The 17,847-nt window shown below is 55.3% G+C and overlaps 2 protein-coding genes across 5 annotated transcripts in view; both read right to left on the reverse strand.

Annotated features, from left to right (window-relative positions):
• Nucleotides 1-6,280, reverse strand: part of LOC102739139 (interferon regulatory factor 4) — a 10,391-nt gene extending 4,111 nt beyond the window's left edge. For all 4 annotated transcript variants that reach the window (XM_081833053.1, XM_081833055.1, XM_081833054.1 and 1 more), the window contains exons 1-3: nucleotides 6,050-6,280; nucleotides 481-670; nucleotides 80-177 (exon numbers count right to left, since the gene is read on the reverse strand). In XM_081833053.1, coding sequence (XP_081689179.1) covers nucleotides 80-177; nucleotides 481-670; nucleotides 6,050-6,280 — 519 coding nt within the window. The remainder of the gene's footprint in view (nucleotides 1-79; nucleotides 178-480; nucleotides 671-6,049) is intronic.
• Nucleotides 6,281-8,934: 2,654 nt separating this feature from the next.
• DUSP15 (dual specificity phosphatase 15) lies at nucleotides 8,935-17,753 on the reverse strand. The gene is made up of 7 exons (XM_081833057.1): nucleotides 17,594-17,753; nucleotides 16,810-16,843; nucleotides 15,119-15,201; nucleotides 12,478-12,527; nucleotides 11,527-11,601; nucleotides 10,178-10,349; nucleotides 8,935-9,303 (listed from the first exon to the last, which is right to left on the reverse strand). Exons 1-7 carry the CDS (start codon nucleotides 17,612-17,614, stop codon nucleotides 9,025-9,027), a joined length of 714 nt encoding a protein of 237 aa, XP_081689183.1. The 5' UTR covers nucleotides 17,615-17,753; the 3' UTR covers nucleotides 8,935-9,024.
• Nucleotides 17,754-17,847: the final 94 nt, after the last annotated feature.

Here is a 17,847-nt window from a genome sequence, read left to right on the forward strand (position 1 = left end):
GAGCCAGAGAGCGCCGAGGGCAGTTCGGGGGAGAGGTGACGGAGCAGGCAAGGCTGCGGGGGCTTGAAGGACGCCTAACCTGGTCTGTCCCGCAGGCCAGCTCTGTCACTTCTCCAGGGGGCTCCTGCTGGCTCTGAAGAATGTTCTTCTTTTCAGGGGGAACACAAGCTCTGGCAACTGGATGGATGGAGCCAGAGACAGACTGTTGCCTCCTGGGCCTCAAGGGAGCCCCCCCAACAGAGGTGATCCCACATGAGGATCATGGCGTGATCTCAGGCAGGGCCCACCTCTCTCCCGGCCTCAGTTTCCTCCTTTTCTAATGGGAAGATAAACTGAATGTCTATGGGTCCTTCTGTGTTTACCAGCCCATGAGTTTAAGCTGAACGAGCCCACCATTTCTCAGTTTACAGGTGGGCAAGGTGAGGTCCTTATTGCCCAGAGAGCCGTCTTCCACCACTACCTCCAGGGGCAGGATGGTACCTGGGCCACGGGCGCCGTCGGCCACAATCCGGTAGACCTTGTAGGGGTTGGGGCTGTCCAGCTGGCTGCGCTCTCGCACCTCACAGAAGTCAGCACTCTTGTTGAGGGCACAGCGGAGCCGGGTCTTCCAGGTGGCGGGGTCCTCCTTGTCGATGCCCTCTAGGTGCTTGCCCTTGTGTATGGCCCAGGCCTGGGGATGAGCAGGGCTACTTGGGGAGGGACAGCCTGAGAGAGGGAGGGGGCTGGTGTCGTGCAGAGGGAGGGGGGCCTACCTTGCCTCCCACCCTTCTCTCTCTCCCTCCAGGCCTCTGCCCCTTCATCCTTTTCTCTGTTCCTCCCTCCCTCTATCCAGCACATATCCCTCGAGCTCCTACCGGGTGCCAGGCCCGAGCCAGGGGCTGGGGACCAAATGAGGAACAAGACAGACATGGTCCCTGCTCTCCAGGAACTCAAGTCTAATGAGAGAAAACGGTTGCGAACAGCCAACTGGAAATAACTATATTCCAAGTTATGAATTGTGATCAATTTAAAAAAACAGGATGATGGGATATCAAACAATGGCAGTGATTTGCTATCCGGAGAACTATAAAATTAAATCCTGACCTATTGCCACATACAGAGTGGACTCCCGATGATTCAAAAACCAAAGGTGAGAGGTGAAACTGGAAGCTAATGGAAGATAATGTGGGGAAACTCTTCCAGGGGGAGAGAATGCCTTCCTGAACCCCCTCAAAGGCATGGACCAGAAGGCAAAACAAAGACAATGTCTGAAATCGGCAAGGGGCTAATTTTAGAACATACAAGGAATTTGCAAACCAACAGGAAACAGAGAGCATCCCCTAAAGAAAAAATTCTTATCAAAGGGCAAGAATGGGCGGTTTAGGGAGGAGGAAGCCAGAAGCCCATGAGCATATGAGGATGTACTTAAACTCATTAGCGTCAGAGAAATGCACATAAAAATGTGAGCGATTGGGGTGCCTGGGTGGCTCAGTCAGTTAGGCGTCTGACTCTTGATCTTAGCTCAGGTCTTGATCCCAGGGTCGTGAGTTCAAGCCCCATGTTGGGCTCCATGCTGGGCATGGAGCCTACTTACATTAAAAAAAAAAAAAAAAAAGTGAGCATCACCTATAAGCCAACAAAATATTTAGTGAGTTGGATAATGCCAGGAGGTGGTGGGGATGTGGACACTGTTGGTGGGTGTGGGATGGTGCAGAGCTTTTGGATGGTAAACAGGCATACCTTGTCAAAATAAGTCTAAATATACCCTGTGAGCAGAAATTCTAATTCCGAAGGAATTCTCACAAAGGCTCGTGAGGGGAGCAGGACAAAGATGTTCACTATGGTTGCTCGTGGTGCTGGAGAGCAAACCTGTGTCCATCCCTGGGAAAGTGGAGAGGGGTGTGTGTGGGTCATGGATGCCCACTATAGAGTCCATGCAGCATCTAGAAGCATCCAGGAGCAACAAATTAGATGTACCGAGAACACCCCCAGCGGGACGCCTGGGTGGCTCAGTCGGTTGAGTGTCTGTCTTTGGCTCGAGTCATGATCCCAGGGTCCTGGGATTGAGCCCCGCATCGGGCTCCTTACTCAGCGGGAAGCCTGCTTCTCCCTCTGCCTGCCGCTCCTCCTGCTTGTGCTCTCTCTCTCTCTGACAAATAAATTTAAAAAAAATCTTTAGATGTACGGAGAACAAGAATAAATCTTCAGAGCATGATCCGGAGGGGGGGAAAAAAAAAGGAAGACACAGAATGAGATCTACAGCCAACATGAAGTGTGTAAGGTAAGAGTACACACAAAACAGCAATGCCCACTCTGCAAGAAAACACACAGACCAAAGAGATTCGTTAAACACACTGGAGTGACTGTAGACATAGAGGCATTCAATAAATAAATAAGAATATGAGGGGTTATTTTAGAGGGTTCTTCAGAAATGCCTCTAGGAGGATGTGGCATTTGAGCTGAAGCCTGAATGAAAAGGATGGAGTCCAACAAAGAGCTGGGGGAAGGGTGGTCTACGTAGAAGGAATAGCAAGTGCAAAGGTCCTGAGGTGGGAAGAGATTGATAGATTCAAGCAAGGCCAGTGTAGCTGGAGCAGAGGAGTCATAGGGGAGGCAGGAGGAGATGTGCTGCTTGCAAGGATCCCATTCAGGACTGGGGGGGTTTAACGGATGAATCCCATTCAGTCCTTGCCCTCAGAGATTCCAGGCCCGGTGGGGAAACATGGTCACCAAACAGAAAAGCCAGCTCCTGGGTTGGTGCCCCTTGGCAGCGGTGAGACCTTTAAGGCTTGATTGGGCTGCCTGCAAACTGTGCACATGATACCTAACCTGATGGGGTGGTGAGGGCAGTAGGATGAGTGGTCCATGTAGGGTGCTTAGCACAGTGCCTAGCACACGGTCAGTGCTTACTTACTGCACTTTTGTTCACTAGAGTAAGGCTATAACTGAAAGTTAACCTGGGCACAGGGCACAGGGTGCTCTCACCATGGTGAAAGAGGGACCTTTGCTGCATCTGCTGCTGTGTCCCCCAGGGCCTAGAGTGGGACCTGGCGCAGCGGAGACGCTCTGTGAGTATTTGTGGGGCGAACTGAGCTGGGCCTCGAGGGTGAGTAAGAAGTTGCCAGGTGGAATGGCATTCCTGGCAGGCGGACCAGCTTGGGCAAAGGCCTGCAGGTGTGCAAGAGCATGGTGTATTTGGGGGGACAGCCAGCAGCCTGCTGTCGCTGGGGCTGGGGATGCACGTCTGAGGGTATGTGTCCAGTCGGTTCCCCACATTCGTGGGAGTCCTGTTCTCTAAAATCTACACCAACGCTGAACCAACTGGTGCAGCTCGAGGTTCCTGTGAGCCTCTGGTCACACCACTTTCATCAACTAATCAGCAGCTAGCCTTGTTTTATGTGTGTTTCTAAGTTGAAGAAATACTTTAATATAAACTGTTGCTTCGTTGAACTCAGGGCCGACGGCACCGCGACTCTCGCCTGCGCGAAGCTTGTCTGATATGCATTTTTTCCGTAAGGCACATCACAGCCTCTCCGTGTGTGGGCACATCAGACAGCGCTTCAGCCTTCCACAGGCTGGGGGGGGGGGCCGTTTTAAATAGTCAAGTCACCCACAAAAAGCACAAACATACGAAAAACGTGGCACTAAATAGCCCTTGAAAGGGACACGTGTTTCCAGTAGAAAAGATGGAAGGAGAAGGCAGAGCGCCACCTTGATTCAGCCTCGGAGGGGGATGCACGTCTGGGGCCCTGACTGTTTCGCCATTCTGCACATGGCCCTGGGTGGAAAAAGTGCCTTGGGTATTGATTTTGGAATTGCAACTACATTTTAGCGAATAAGCCACATTTGCAAATACGGAATCCGTGAATAATGAGGATCGACTGCATGTGGTGGGGAAAGGGGAAAAGGAATTAAGAAAGAGCCAGGTGGGAGCTGAATCATGAAGGTCCTCACCGGCCAAGCTTCATCCCATGCCCTTTGGGGCACCAGGACGTGTGAAGCCGGGGAGTCACTCGCGTGGGTCAGTGGTGGACTGAGGGGAGGGGAGGGCCAGCCCTCAGAATCTCCCTCCTCCGAACAGCACATGGTCCTAAGGGACAGGCCATGTAACTCCCCCTGTTCAACACTCACGGAGCGCCTTCTGTGGGCCAGGCCCTGCGCTCAGTGTCATGACCCTCGGGTAGCTGGAGGCAGTCTGCTGCAGGGGAAGTCATTCCAATGGAGGAAGTGGAAGGAATCAGGGATGGCCTAGGAAAAGCACGGAGTTGGAGCTTAATCAACGCATTCAACCAGTGAATGCATTAGGGAAGGCTCCTGAGGAGATGTTTCAGCTGCGCATGATGGCAGCTGAAGGTGAAGAGGAGAGGGTATTCTGGGCAGGGGGAGCAGCAAGTGCAAAGGTCTAACAGTGAGAGAGACGTGAAGCATTTAGAAACTGAAAGAACTGTCAGGGCAGATCTAAAGCCAGGAAGAGAAGGGTGGGGAGAGATGAGGCCAGGGAGGAGCAGTTCATGCGCTGCTCTGACGTCTTGGTAAGGAGTTAGAACTTTATCACAAGAGCAATGGGGACCCAAAGAAGGATTCTGAGTAGAGAAGTGTCAAGGCAAAATTTACATTTAGGAAGATCTCCCTGGAGGACCCAGGGGAGAAATGAGGGGCAGGGGGAAGCTGGGAGCTCTGTGAGGTCACTGGGATTGTCCTGGTGAGAGACAGTGGGAATGGGTCCAAGCAGACGGACTGCAGAGAAGCTTCTGTAGGAAGACCCAGCAAGCCTTGGTGACAGAGTGCAATGAGACTGGAAGGCAGGAGAGGGGCCAGGGTTCAGGTGCCTGGCCCTGGGGTCTGGGTGACAATCGGTGCCATTTTCCATTTGGGGACACACACAAGTTTGTCGAGGCGAGCTGTTAAGTGGGGTACTGATGATGTGCCGAGTTTGAGAGTTCTGGGGGCCATGAGACCAGCAGGCTTGGAGCCTGGAGGGGAGGCTGGGAACTGTAGGGCTCATGCCCAGGCTGTGGAGGAGAGAGTAAGCTATGAGGAGGGGGGTCCTGGAGCAGTGCTGAGAGCACCCAAAGAGGAGGGGAGGAGGGGAGAGGCTGAGAAGGGAGGGGCAGCAAGGTAGGAGGAAAATGGAGCCGGAGTGCTGGTGGGGGCAGATTCTGGAAACCAAGTGAGAGTGTTTCAAGGAGGAAGGGTCCACCAGGCCCAGACACATCGAAGGGTCAAAGATGACAGGGATGGGATCTTTGGATTTGGCAACTAGTGATGTTAGCAGGAGGGACAGAAGCCAGACGAGGGGTCGGGGTGGGGGGTGAGGAACTGGGGGCTATGAGTGAGAGAGTTGATGACCAGGCCCTCCAGCCTGTGAAAGGAGAGAGGAGGCCAGAGAAGTAGGAGCTGGAAGTGGCTGTGGTGTTTGGGGTGGTGGCGGTGGCCCGACAGGCAGTTGGTTGATTTCAGTGTTGATGGGAAGGAGTTTGAAGTTAATGAGGACTGAGGCAAGGGAGGGCATCCCTGGAGGCAGTCCCCGAGAAGGGCTGGTATGGGGAAGCACAGGACTCGTCCCCAAGCTGCTGGGATGGGCGCTTTGGAGGGGGGAAGGTTGTGGGAATCCCCATGGGTGGCGTCCAATTTCCCTGTGGGGAGAGAGGGAGGAGAGGCCCCAGGAGAGGTGGGGATGGTGCAGGGATTGCGCCTTTGGCTGATTGTTTTTTTTTTTTTTTTTTTAAAGATTTTATTTATTTATTTGACAGAGAGAGACACAGTGAGAGAGGGAACACAAGCAGGGGGAGTGGGAGAGGGAGAAGCAGGCTCCCCGCAGAGCAGGGAGCCCGATGCGGGACTCGATCCCAGGACCCTGGGATCATGACCTGAGCCGAAGGCAGTTGCTTAACCAACTGAGCCACCCAGGCGCCCTGGCTGATTGTTTCAGGAGGGCGTCGGAGGGTCTCCCGTAGATGCATAACACTCTCCGCAACCTAGAGACAGCTGAGGCTAAGGACAAGCGAGTGACCCCTGGTCACACAGCCCGCGGGTCAGCCTGGGCGTCCCACCGCTCCGGCCCCCTTACCCTGAAGAGTGCCGCGTCCTGCTGCGCCCGATAGCCCTGCCGGGCTGCGTGCTTCCAGGGGATGCGGAAGAGGGTCTTGCCTGCGTCCTCCCAGCGCAACCCCGCGTAGCGCCCGCTCTCGATCTGTGCCACCAGCCAGTCGCGGAGGCGCAGGGGACCCCCGGCCCCCGCCATCGGTCGCCTGCCGTCGGGGACCTTCCCTTCCTCCCTCCACCAGGGGTCGCCGGCCATCCGGGACGCCGGGAGCCAGCGGCCAGGTCTGGGGCGTGTGGCGGCTGGGACCCCAGCGCGACAGGGAGTCGGGAAGCCACCTGGATGGCGTGCGGAGGCGGCGAAAGCGAAAGTTCTGGATGGGCGAGTTTCGCTTTCTTTTCTGTCCCCCTGATCCGGGAGGCCCTATCCTTTCGCCCTTCTCTGTGGTAGCCTGGCTTGGAGGGCGTCGCGCTGCCGCACGGAGGGGGCAGTTAGAGGCGCGGTGGGACGCCAAGACCCACTGGAGGGTACGGGGAGGATAGCCAGGGATCTGTCTGTCCCCGTAGAGGGGCCCCGGCGGGCACCCAGAGGCGTCCCTTGCGCCACCCGTGCACCTGTTCTCTGTTCTTCCCAGCCTGTGGGGAACTCCCAGATCTTTTCTAGCACCTGGACTGTACAGGTTGTAAAGCCATAGTGCTTCTTGGACTAACTCCCATCAGAATTGGGAGGCAGAGACTAGTTTAAAATGTACACTCCTTGCCTCCATACCAGACCTGCAGAAAAAGACTTTCTGGGCAAGAAGCCAGTAATCTGCCTTTAACGAGTTCTCCCGTGGGATTCTGATCCAGGTGGTCCGTGGGCCACACCTGGAGAAATACTTCTTTAAATACTGGGAGTCCTCATCTACTGATGGCTCACTATGGTGTTGGCCTGGCTAAAGCCTTTCCTGCAGGGTCTCTGTTCTCACCACAGCGTGTGAGATGAGTCTACCCATTTTATTATTAAGAAGAATAAGGCTCAGAGAGGTTAAAGCCCTGCAACAAGGTCATAGAGCTAGTACGTGGAGGCAGTCAGGACCTGAACCTCTGTCTCTCTGCCCCCAAAGCCCAGGAGCCTAAAAAGTGCCCCACACTATCTCCCAACAGCTTACACCTGGGGTTTAGGGACACCCCTCCCCCAGAAAGTATATACAATTTTTTTCATGTTTATGCATTTTCCTAGGGTTTGTATCTTTCATTTAATTGTCAAAGGGAGTTTGCAATTTGAAAGAGGGCAAGTAGCTCAGGCCACTCCAGCCTTTGTTGTGTACACAGGGAAACTAAAACTCCGAATGAGCACAGAGCTGGATGCCCGGTCAGCGTTGACCGGAGGCTGGGAGTACTGCCCTTCATGTGCACCTGTCAGGGGGGGCCTTCTTCATGCTCCCCACCCTCTGTTCTCCCATGCCAGCAGCCACTCAGTTCTGAGCCCTCTACAGTTAAAGTCATGATTCGGACTCACCTGTAGGCCTCTGGGGGGAGGGGGAGAGGGGGCTCAAAGCATCTCATAGGAATAAATCCAAGTGTAATAATTACATCTAAGTGGGAATCTTAAGTGTGTCAGACAATCTTTTCATTTTTCTGGGTGGCAAAGTCATAGTGATTAGGAGGATAGGGTTCCCTCAACTTTCCAGCCAGACTGCCTGGATTCAAATCCCAGCCCCACCACTTGCCAGCTGGTGACCTTGGACATCAAACTCAGTTTCCTGAGGAGGCTGGGCAACAGGTGAGGATTATTTCATCCATCCTCCCACCCCCAATACTGGAATCTGGGCTTCCCCCACAGCCCTGAACACAGTGCTTGGTGCATAACAGGGACCCCATACAGGTGGCTATTAGATTGGAGTCTTTTCAGACCCCTCTCAATTCCAAGTTACTTTTAGTTCAGAAAACTCAGCTCGGATGACCTCTGTTCACCCTTGGGACAGTTTGCTGCTTGCTTGGGCTGCCCCCTGGCCTTTAAGCTCTAGGTGGGAAGGGTCTTGAGTGGAAGAAGATATTTGCAAATGATATATCCAATAAGGAGTTAATATGCAAAATATATAAAGAACTTATACAAGTCACCACCAAAAGGCACCAAGGAACTACTTCTTAACAGCCACCATGGGACACAGACTGCCTAGGTTTAAATCCAGCCTCCCCTACTCTAGCTGTCCTCAGGCAAGCTGCCTACCCTTTCTGAGCCTCAGTTTCCTCGCAGGGATTAAGTGAACCCATGCATATAAAAAGTCAGGCATGAAGGAGGCACTATTTGGACAGCTTACTAGCTAGTATTTGTGAATAGGGAAGAGGAGGGAGCTGGTGAGAAGGACTCAGAGGGGGAAGGGGGTTCAGAGAGAAGGAGGGATTCAGGGGCCTTTTCAGGAGACCAGGGCTTCAGGGAGAGATATGGGGGGGGGGGTGGCTCAGGGCAATGAATGGAGTCCTGGAATTCAGCTCTGCCCAGAGCAGTTTTTGGGAGGTGGCAGGCTCCTCCAGACCCTAGGGGATGCAGACCCCCTCCCAGCCCTGTTTCCTGCAGGCTCCAGCCCCAGGCAGAGTCCTGCATCCCTGCCCCTTGCTGAATGACTAGGAGGAGCTCAGACAGACAGCTTCTGTGTCTCTTTAATATCCTCCAGGCCCATCCACCCGCTTCCCCCACCCACCCACTCCCACTCCCGCTGCCTTTAAGGGTGGAGGCCCGGGTGCCCCCTCCCCCCAGCCCAAGGACTAAGGCACCAAGTGGCTGCAGCAGGCCCAGCCCAGACACACAGACGCACGGATGGAGGACGGACAGACTGCAGACGCAGACAAGCAGGGCGGGCAGCAGGGGCAGGGGCAGGGGCAGGGCTCAGGCCGCCGCGGGGCTCCCGCAGGCTCCGGGCGCGTCCTGGGGGCCGTGGGAGGCCCAGGCAGCCCCGAGGGTGGGGGTGGGGGTGGGGGACCGGTCGGAAGGAAGAGGGGCGCCAGGGCGGGCCGGGATCCTCACTTGCCGCCTTTGCGGGACAGACACCGCGGGAGGCAAGAGAAAGTCTGCTTGACGCGCGCCAGCAGGGGCAGCGGCCGGTGGGCCTCGCGGGGCGGCCGCGGCACCAGGCGCTGCAGGGCTCCCTCGGAGGCCGCCGAGCGCGGCGCGGGGGGCGCGGGGGGCGCGGGGGGCGCGGGGCCCGGCCGGCAGCGCTTGCAGAGCGGCAGCAGCGCGCGCACCTCCTCCTCGTCGCGGAAAGGGCTCTCTCCGAAGCGCTCCTCCAGCTGCCGGCGGAGCTGGGGGGGCGGGGGGGGAGCCGGGGGTCGGTCGGTGCCAGGCTGCCGGCCCGTCCCCTCCGCAGCGCTCGTCGCTCCCGCCCGCCCGCGAGCTCCCCGCCCCTCGCTAGGCCCCTCCCCTTCCCGAGCCTCCCCTCAGCCTCCCTGCTGAGTTTCCATCGCCCACATGGAGCCCCCTCCTCCTCCTCCGAGTCCCTTCCCTCTCCTGAACTCCCTTCCCCTTTGCCACGCCATCTTCCAGACTTGCTAAAGCGACGCCCGCCCGCCCGCCCCCGGGCCCGGGGTGGGGGGGGGGAGCCCACCCGAATCCTCCTCCCTGAGCAACAACCCCCTCCGCACTGGGGGCCTCTTTGCCTGCCTCTTTCGTCCAGCAGCCTCGCAGATAAGCCTCTGGGTACCAGCCTGGCACCTGAGGAGAGCCTTCCTGCACCTGCTGCCTCTCTCTCATCCCTCATTCCCAGGTTCCTGACCTCTCCATGTGCCATCCGCCCAGTGGGCATAAGAGAAGGAGATGCTTTGGCCTCTCAGGGACCCAGGGGTGGAGTAGGGAATGGACATCTCTCCCCAGAGGGGTCAAACATTCAGATGCCTTCAGGTGCCAGGCGGGTAGAGCAGGCAGTGCTGGGACCTGGTCACACTGAAGGGTCCATAGTCTGGCCCAAAGGCATCCAAATACTAAACTAAAAAGGAAAAGATAACATCTGGCTGACCGAACAAAATACACCTAGAGGCTAGATTAGCTCAAGGGTCACGAGTTCGAAACCCCCAGAAAAATCTCCTGTCAGGTCTGACTTCTTTCCCGCCAGTGCTCAACTCAAGCGGGAAGATGAGTCCCCCAGCCCGGGCCAGCTCCTGCCTCCGCCACGGCCCCTACCTTCCGGGCACTGCCCCAGCCAAACTCTTCAAGCTGCTGCCTAAAGCCTGGGTTGGGGTTGGCGATAGGCCGGGTGGCCTTGATGGCTTCAAGCACGTCCCGCCAGCCTAGCCCCGTCACAGTCATCACATAAGCCGTCACGATGGTGGTGCTGCGGGAGATGCCTGCAAAGCTGGGCGCCCGCCACGCCCGCCAGGCTTCAGGTAAGGCCCAATCGCCGCCATGCCCTGCCCCCAGACACCCCCGCCCCACCTCAGCCCTCCCGCCCTCGCCTCTCAGCTCCAGTCACAAAGAGCCTGCCCGGACCTGTTTTCCCACTTCCTTTGCCCATGCTGTTCCTTCTGCCTGGAGTGTGCCCCGGGGAACTCAGGCCTCTGACGTGGGAACATCACTTCATTCATTCATTCAACAAACATTTCCTGACCATCGGTTATTTTTCAGGTACTGGCGATATATGGTGGGGAAGAAAACAGACATGGTCTATCCTGGGGCTTCCAAGATGGCTGGGTGAGATGGCCACTAACCAGGGAAACAATTTCAGGTGGTGCTAACTGCTCTGAAGAGGAGTCCAGGGGCTAAGAGATCATATAGGAAAAGGTATTAATCTAGTGGAGGGGTTGGGGAGGGATTAGGGTAGGCGTTTCCAAGGAAATGACATCAAGCTGAGTCCTGAGAGATGGGAAAGGGTCAGTCAAGAATGTTCTGGGCAGTGTTCGAAGTCCATGAGGTGGGAGCTGGTGGATTTGAAGGGTGGGGAGTTGGCCAGTGCAGCTGGAGCGGGGGAAGGAGGGGCAGAGGGCGACAGACAGGCTGGAGGAGCTGTTCTTAGGACTAGGGCTCTGGCAGAGCCGTCCTGAGCCCAGTATAGGGTCGGTGCTCAGTGGGAAGTTATGGGATGAATGACATCAACTGGTGTGTGTGTGTGGGGGGGGGGGTTGCTGTGAGTCCTGTCTCCCAGCCTGGGGTTCCCCACTGCTCTGCCCTATTTCCTCAAAAGCCTGGAGGGGAGGAGAGGGAGCCAGAACAGTTGGAGGGTGCTGGGCTACCTGCGTGAACTCCCCTATCCCCTCCTGATAGCCCAGCAGGCAACAGTCTTTTCTCCATTTTACAGATGAGGAAATGGGAGTCTCAGGGAGAAACAGCACTTTGGCCTTGGCCACACAGCTGGTAAGGGACAGAGCCCTGACTGGAGCCCCCGATCAGCCGCCCTCAGGTGAATGGCCGACTGTCATGCATGGCAACGGGCTGGAGAAGGTCCATCCCAGGTTCCTCATGCCCCATAGGGTGAGTGCGTGCGTGTAATGGAGGACAGCCCCTTACCTGCTCCCCTCATTCCTCTCTTAACTCACCAGTGCACAAGGCAGTTCCCCCCATTGAGGCGGCAACAGTGGATGAAGTTGATACATTCTTTGAAGTGCTTTTTGCTAGAGAAGAAAGCAATAGGGTCGGGAACATTGGGGGGCAGGTGTCCTAGGAGTTGTCCCCCTCTGCACTGATGGGCTGTCAAGAGCCCTGGGTCCTCAGGGCAGCCAGCCCAAGCGGCGAACAGGGTCTGGACTACAGTACAAGGGGAGCGGGGTGTGAAGCCACAAGAGGGGCATTTCAGGCAGTGAAAGGGGCTGATGACGAGAAATCCCACCACAGAGGCAGGAGCACCTCCCCAGTGGGGTCTGTGGATCCTATTTTCATGGAGGGTTTATCTTGGTCTTTCAAGGACATGGGTGGGAGGAGACAGAGGAGTCCCACTCCTCTGGGGTGTGCAATCGGAGCGCCTGATTGCAGGGACAATGCTGGTCAGCCATGGGTTGGGAGGAGCGTCTTTGTGGGTCACTCCCAGGCTGGGAGGCACTGCTGCTCATAACAAAATAAATCCTGTTTTCTGAGTCCCCGTTACATGCCAGGCCCTGTCCCGGATCCTCAACCTGTGCCATCTGATCTCAGAGAGGGAAAGTGATTTCTGCAAGGTCACACAGCAAGTAAATGGCAAAGCCTGGATGGAGCCCGGATGTCTTAACTCCAGGGCCAGGAACTGGCTGAGCCTAACCGCTTCAAGTCTGGGTACTCTCTCCATTTCACAGCTGAAGATACTGAGCTCTGGGAGGTTAAAGGTCGCAGCCAGGGGCATTGGCAAGGGCGTAGCTGACACAGAGTCAAACAGAGGTCTGAGTGAGCACTTGTGCTGGGCTTCCCAGGACAGCTTTCTGGCGTGAGTCCTCTCTTTCCTCCCCCAGACCACCTCTCCCCCTCCCTACCACCACCACCACAGAAGACACCCCTGTTGGTGCCTCCAGAGAACTTACATGAGTACCTCGGGGGTGTCCGCCACAGGGATGCGAAGGTAGGTTATGTCCTGCAAGTACAAAATACACATGGGCAGTGGGGGGCCCTTGGCTGCACCCCTGACCTTGGCCAGGGCTGCCGAGCACCTCATGACCCCAGGCCAGTTCCTGCCCCTTTCTGAGCCACTGTTAGCCCTCTCTAACCAAAGAGGGTAGCTATCACCTCTGAGCGCCTCCCAGCTCTATCTGTCTGTCGTTCCAGAACCTTCTGAGAAGATGGCATCCTAACTTCATAGGTGACTTGGGCATGAGGACTTGATAAAAAGTATTCAGGAACCTTTTATTTAATAGGTGGGAAAAGGCCAGTAACAGTGACTCTCCTCCAAATGAGGATTACAAAATTACACCAAAAAAAGGGCAAAACAGGGGCACCTGGCTGGCTCAGTTGGTAGAGCATGAGCCTCTTGATCTCCGGGTTGTGAGTTCAAGCCCCACGTTGGATGTAGAGAGATTACTTGATTTAAAAAAGCATTTTTTTGTTTTGTTTTAAGATTTTATTTATGTATTTTTTCATAGAGAGAGAGAGCACAAGCAGGGGGAGCGGCAGGCAGAGGGAGAGGAAGAAGCAGGCTCCCCACTGAGCAAGGAGCCCAATGCGGGGCTCAGTCCCAGGACCCTGGGATCATAACCTGAGCCGAAGGCAGACGCTTAACCGATTGAGCCACCCAGGCATCCCCCAAAAAAGGTTTTTTAAAGGTCTTATTAAAAACAGATTTTATTATCTTGAAAAGAAACAAAAACCATGAAAATAAGTTTGTAGCTCATTAATTGTGGTTATAAAACTACGTGCTATTATTAAAATAATCAAGGGATGAATTGTCTCCCACAAACTGGCTATGACATCCTTTATTTCATGCTTAACCTTCACCCAAGATCATAAAGATGATTTGTGCTCCTGTTCCAAGAACCACTTTTCTCAAGGACCTCTTTTAATCCTTTGATACTCAAATGATTGTTTTCCAGTGCCAGGCCCACCACCATTCCTGACTAAGGGGCCCCGGGCCAGGTCCTCACTTGTTAATGGCTATGTGTGAGATTCCAGCCCTTCTCTGACTCACTTTTCCCAAGGTCACACCATCCTGCATCTTTTGCAAGGTTTGCAATTTCACTTTGCGACACATTTGGCCTTGGGATTGCTTGGCATTATCAAACCCTGACTGGTAAATTCACTGATAGATGGGGAGGCAGGGCTGCCTGTAGGAAGAAGGGAAGGCTGTTGGAGTGGGGACTCGTTTGGCAAGCAGTCATTTCATTAGTGAATCTATTCATGACTTGACAACCTTCCCTGTGCAATCTAGTGACTGCATACTCTAAACACTCCAAAATAAGCCTGTCCTATAAAGAAAATCAGACTCCACTGACCTGGAAATCTCTTGTTTGAATGACACTGAGAATCACAGATTATTGGAGGTTGCTTTTAGAGACCATCAACGCTGACACATGGGGACACTAAGGCCCAGAGAGGGGAAGGAACCTATCTGAGGTCACACAGCAAATCTGGGATAGAACCTGGTTTGGATTTCAGATCTCCAGAGCCCTTTTCCACCCACAGTTAATCTCCAGAGCCCTTTTCCACCCACCCTAAAGGGGTTTAGTGGGGGACACACACTCTAATAGATAAGGAGGAAGGGGCTCTATTTATGGGATAAGAATATGATTAACTTTGCTATATCAGCTGTAATTTGTTGGCTGTTATGTGGCTCTCAACAACTCAGTGAGGTAGGTGCTGTTATAAAATCACCAATCCAGGGTGGTGCGGTCGGTTGAGTGTCTGACTCGTGGTTTCTGCTCATGTCGAGGGTCTCAGGGTTGTGAGACTGAGCCCCACATCGGGCTCCGCACTCAACGCAGAATCTACTTGAGATTCTCTCTCCCTCTACCCTCCTGCTCATGCTCTCTCTCTCTCTCAAATAAATAAATAAATCTTTATAAAATTCCTATTTTACAGATCAGGCAACTGAGGCTTAGAATGGTGAAGTCCTGTGCCCGAGATTACAAAAGTGGTCTGGATTTACTACTTTCCTTTTCTGGGTTAGAACACCCTTACCCTCTCTTTTCCAGGACTCCATAAAACCAGCACCAATCCTTTCAGTGGGCGCCATGCTTTACTGTGTGCAAAGCATCTTCACCATCCTACAGCCCCTTTGCATCCTCACAACAGCCCCTCTGGGGGCAGACAGGACTGAGGGATCAGAGGCCCAGACAGGTGAAGTCACAGCCCAAGATTACACAGTAAGACACAGAACCCAGAATCATCCATTTGTAGTCATCTATTCAGTTAGGCAAAGGGAAGCCCGTGTGGGGCCTTTTTAAGGTTCACGGCGAGTCCTCTGGGGTCAGAGCGTCAACTCCTAGCTCCTTAGCCTCCTGGATGTGTGACCTTAGGCAAGTTACTTTACCTCTCTGGACCTCAGTTAACAAATAGGGATCAAATGGGGATGCTGATGTAAAACAAGTCAGTTTTTAACAGAATGACCTAGTATGGGTCAGAGAGGCAATACAGGGCCTGGCACATGGTAAGTACTTGATAAATGGGTGCTGTGGGGGCACTGAAGCTCCCCTCTGCACCTGTATACAGCCCAAGGACAGGGGTAAAGAGTACCTGCAGCAGAGGCTGGGGTGACTCGTGGATAGAGATGATGTGTGTGATCTTGTTCCGGCCCAACTGGTCCGGGTCTTTGGCATCTGAAAGAAACAAAATGCCTGAGCCCATCTGGTCAGTGAGAGTTACGTGTCCCTGTCGGCCAAGAGAGGTGGGAGCTCGCTGCCCAGCTCCCCTCCCCACCCCTCCCTCTCCACTTTGGCCCACCCTCTGCCAGCTTCCCGCTCCTTGGCCACCTCCTGCTCCTGGCCTGACAGGTCCCACCACACCTCTAGGCTTCAGTCTTGGCGCTGGGGCACCCACAAGTAACAGCCCAGCCTCTTCCCGGCCTTGCCCCTGCAGTTCCTTCCACGGCAAACACCCTTTCCTGGCATATCCTTGATCTAGCAACTCTACTTCCGGGAATCCTGTCTACAGAAGGGTTTGCTCACTCAGAAAGCTGTGTGTAGAAGATGATGTTCTTTGCAGTACTGCTCGTAACAGTAAACACACCAGAAATTGTTAAAAAGTGGGAGCAATCTACACGTCCACCCTGAGAGAACTGGATAAATAATGGTATATCCATACTTGAATACCGTGCAGCCATTGGATAGAAAAGACCTCTCTGTGCTGATGTGCAAGCATGTCCACAGTATATTATCAAATAGGAAACAGGTGACTGGACGGCATGCAGAATAGACTTCCATTTTTGTTTTAAATGTTACATCTGCATCTACAAAGATATATGAAAACTGACACAGGGATAAACCTCACACTTCTATCGGTGGCTGTCTCCAGGGGCTGGAATCCAGTGTATGTGGATCTTTTAGAATCAGAATAAATAACACATATCCCCTCTCTCTCCATAGGTCTACTTCATTCAACACGTTTCCTGTGTGCTTACTATGTGCAGCCTTGGCTGGGCATGGAGGTGTAGGGGCAACTTCATACCCCTTGCCCTCATGGGGTTGCAGACTTCAAGAGCATCCAGAGCTTCCTTGGCTCAATACTCAAAAATCAAGTAGCATGAACGGCTGGGGTGGCTCCCAGGGAGGAGGAGATCCGATTTATGGGAGTGGAGCACCTATGCCAGGGCGGGGTGGGGGGGGGGAGGGGGCAGGCATGGATGGAGAAAGCCCTGTCCTGGTGCAGATGCCCCTTCCTCTCTGAAGATTTCTCTGACTCCACATGGAAAAGTGTGGAGTCTCAGGATCAGCCGGTCTCAGCACAGGCCAGGCACAGGTAGAGGGCCGTGGCCTTGGGACAGAGTGGGTGGTGCTCACTAACAAGTTTCTGGGGTAGAGTCCAGTCTCCAGAGATCTCCCCTCTGTGTAGAAGGTTGTAGGGGGAAGGTTCCCAGCTTCCCAGCTAGAAGCAGCACCCTCGAACAGACCTCAACCCAGAACCTCAGGGCTGTAAGAGCCCTTAGAGGTGAGTGGGCCTCGTGCTGAGGGAGAGCCTGGGGCTCAGAGCAGGTGCAGACTTGCCTGGCATCTGGCAGGTGTTGCAAGCCCTTTGCACTGGGGACACTCCCCACCCACATATCCCTTAGTCCTCATGAGCTCCTTCTCCCTCCCAGCCTGGCCTTGCTTCCCTGCCCCCAGCCCCATTCCTGAGCGCTTCCAAGGTGCGTGGGCCAGAGCATGAATGGTGGACACAGGCCTGGGACAGGCAGAGTGCCATGGCCTTGGGACAGAGTGGGCAGTGCTCACCAATGAAGTTTCCGAGGTAGAGTCCAGGAAGTACCTACAGGAGAGACAGGCTAGGGTCAGTGGGGTAGGGGTGCACGCCTTCCCACTGGCTAGCTGGGGGCCCACAACCCATCTCCATCCCATGACAGGTGTCTGGACCCCAGGACTCAGGGAGCAATCTCCTCCCCCTCCTGGGCCTGGACTCTGTGAGAGGGGCTGGGGAGGGCAGGAGGGAGGGCACCAGGGGAGGCCAGCTTGGGTAGGGGTGAGAGCTTGAAAGGGGGAGGAGAGGGGGAACATAGGGGAGGGGGGCAAGGGGAGAGGTGAATTTGCCAGGTGGGTGGTGGGGAATTCTGAGGAGGGAGGTGGGAAGGCAGGGACAGGGGGAGGGTCACGCAGAGGCAGAGGGGTAAAGATGGAGAAACAGCACCAGAGAGAGAGTCCAAGGAGTCAGAGACAAGGAAGACAGAGACACCTGGAGACAGGGAAAGGGACTCAGAGAGATAGAGTGTGGGAGTGACAGAGAGCCACAGAAAGACCCAACCAGAAATACAGAGTCACAGAAACAGGCAGAGACAGCGACACACGGAGACCGAAGCCAGAGACACACAGAGAGACAGAGACGAGAGCAGAGAGACACAGGGATGCAGGGTCAGAGAGTCACCGGGAGACAGAGATCTAGACACACGGAGCCTCAGGGTGAGGGCCAGAAGGTCAGAGGCGGGCACAGCGACGCAGGCGGAGCCGGCACCGCGGCGGGGCTGGGGGCGGCCAGGTGCGGGCTGCGCGATCCCCGCCCCCCTACCTTGGTCATGCCATTCCCCATGATCCCGGGGGCGGGGGTCCGGGCGCACCCCCAGCTCGCCGCCCGGAGAGCGCTCGGGTCGCAGCTGCCCTGCTGGCCCAGGCCCGGCGCCTGCAGCCTGGCGGGGAACAGGGGCCCCTGCCCGGCCGCCGCCGCCGCCACCGCCCGCCGACCCCCGGCCAGGGAGGGAAATGGTGGTGGAGCCGCCGCCGCCGCCGCCGCCGCCGCCGCCGCCGCAGGCTCCTCCTACCCCC

The sequence above is a fragment of the Leptonychotes weddellii genome, chromosome 10, assembly GCF_054177405.1.
Source record: "Leptonychotes weddellii isolate Sample4059 chromosome 10, ASM5417740v2, whole genome shotgun sequence".
Classification (NCBI taxonomy): Eukaryota; Metazoa; Chordata; class Mammalia; order Carnivora; family Phocidae; genus Leptonychotes; species Leptonychotes weddellii.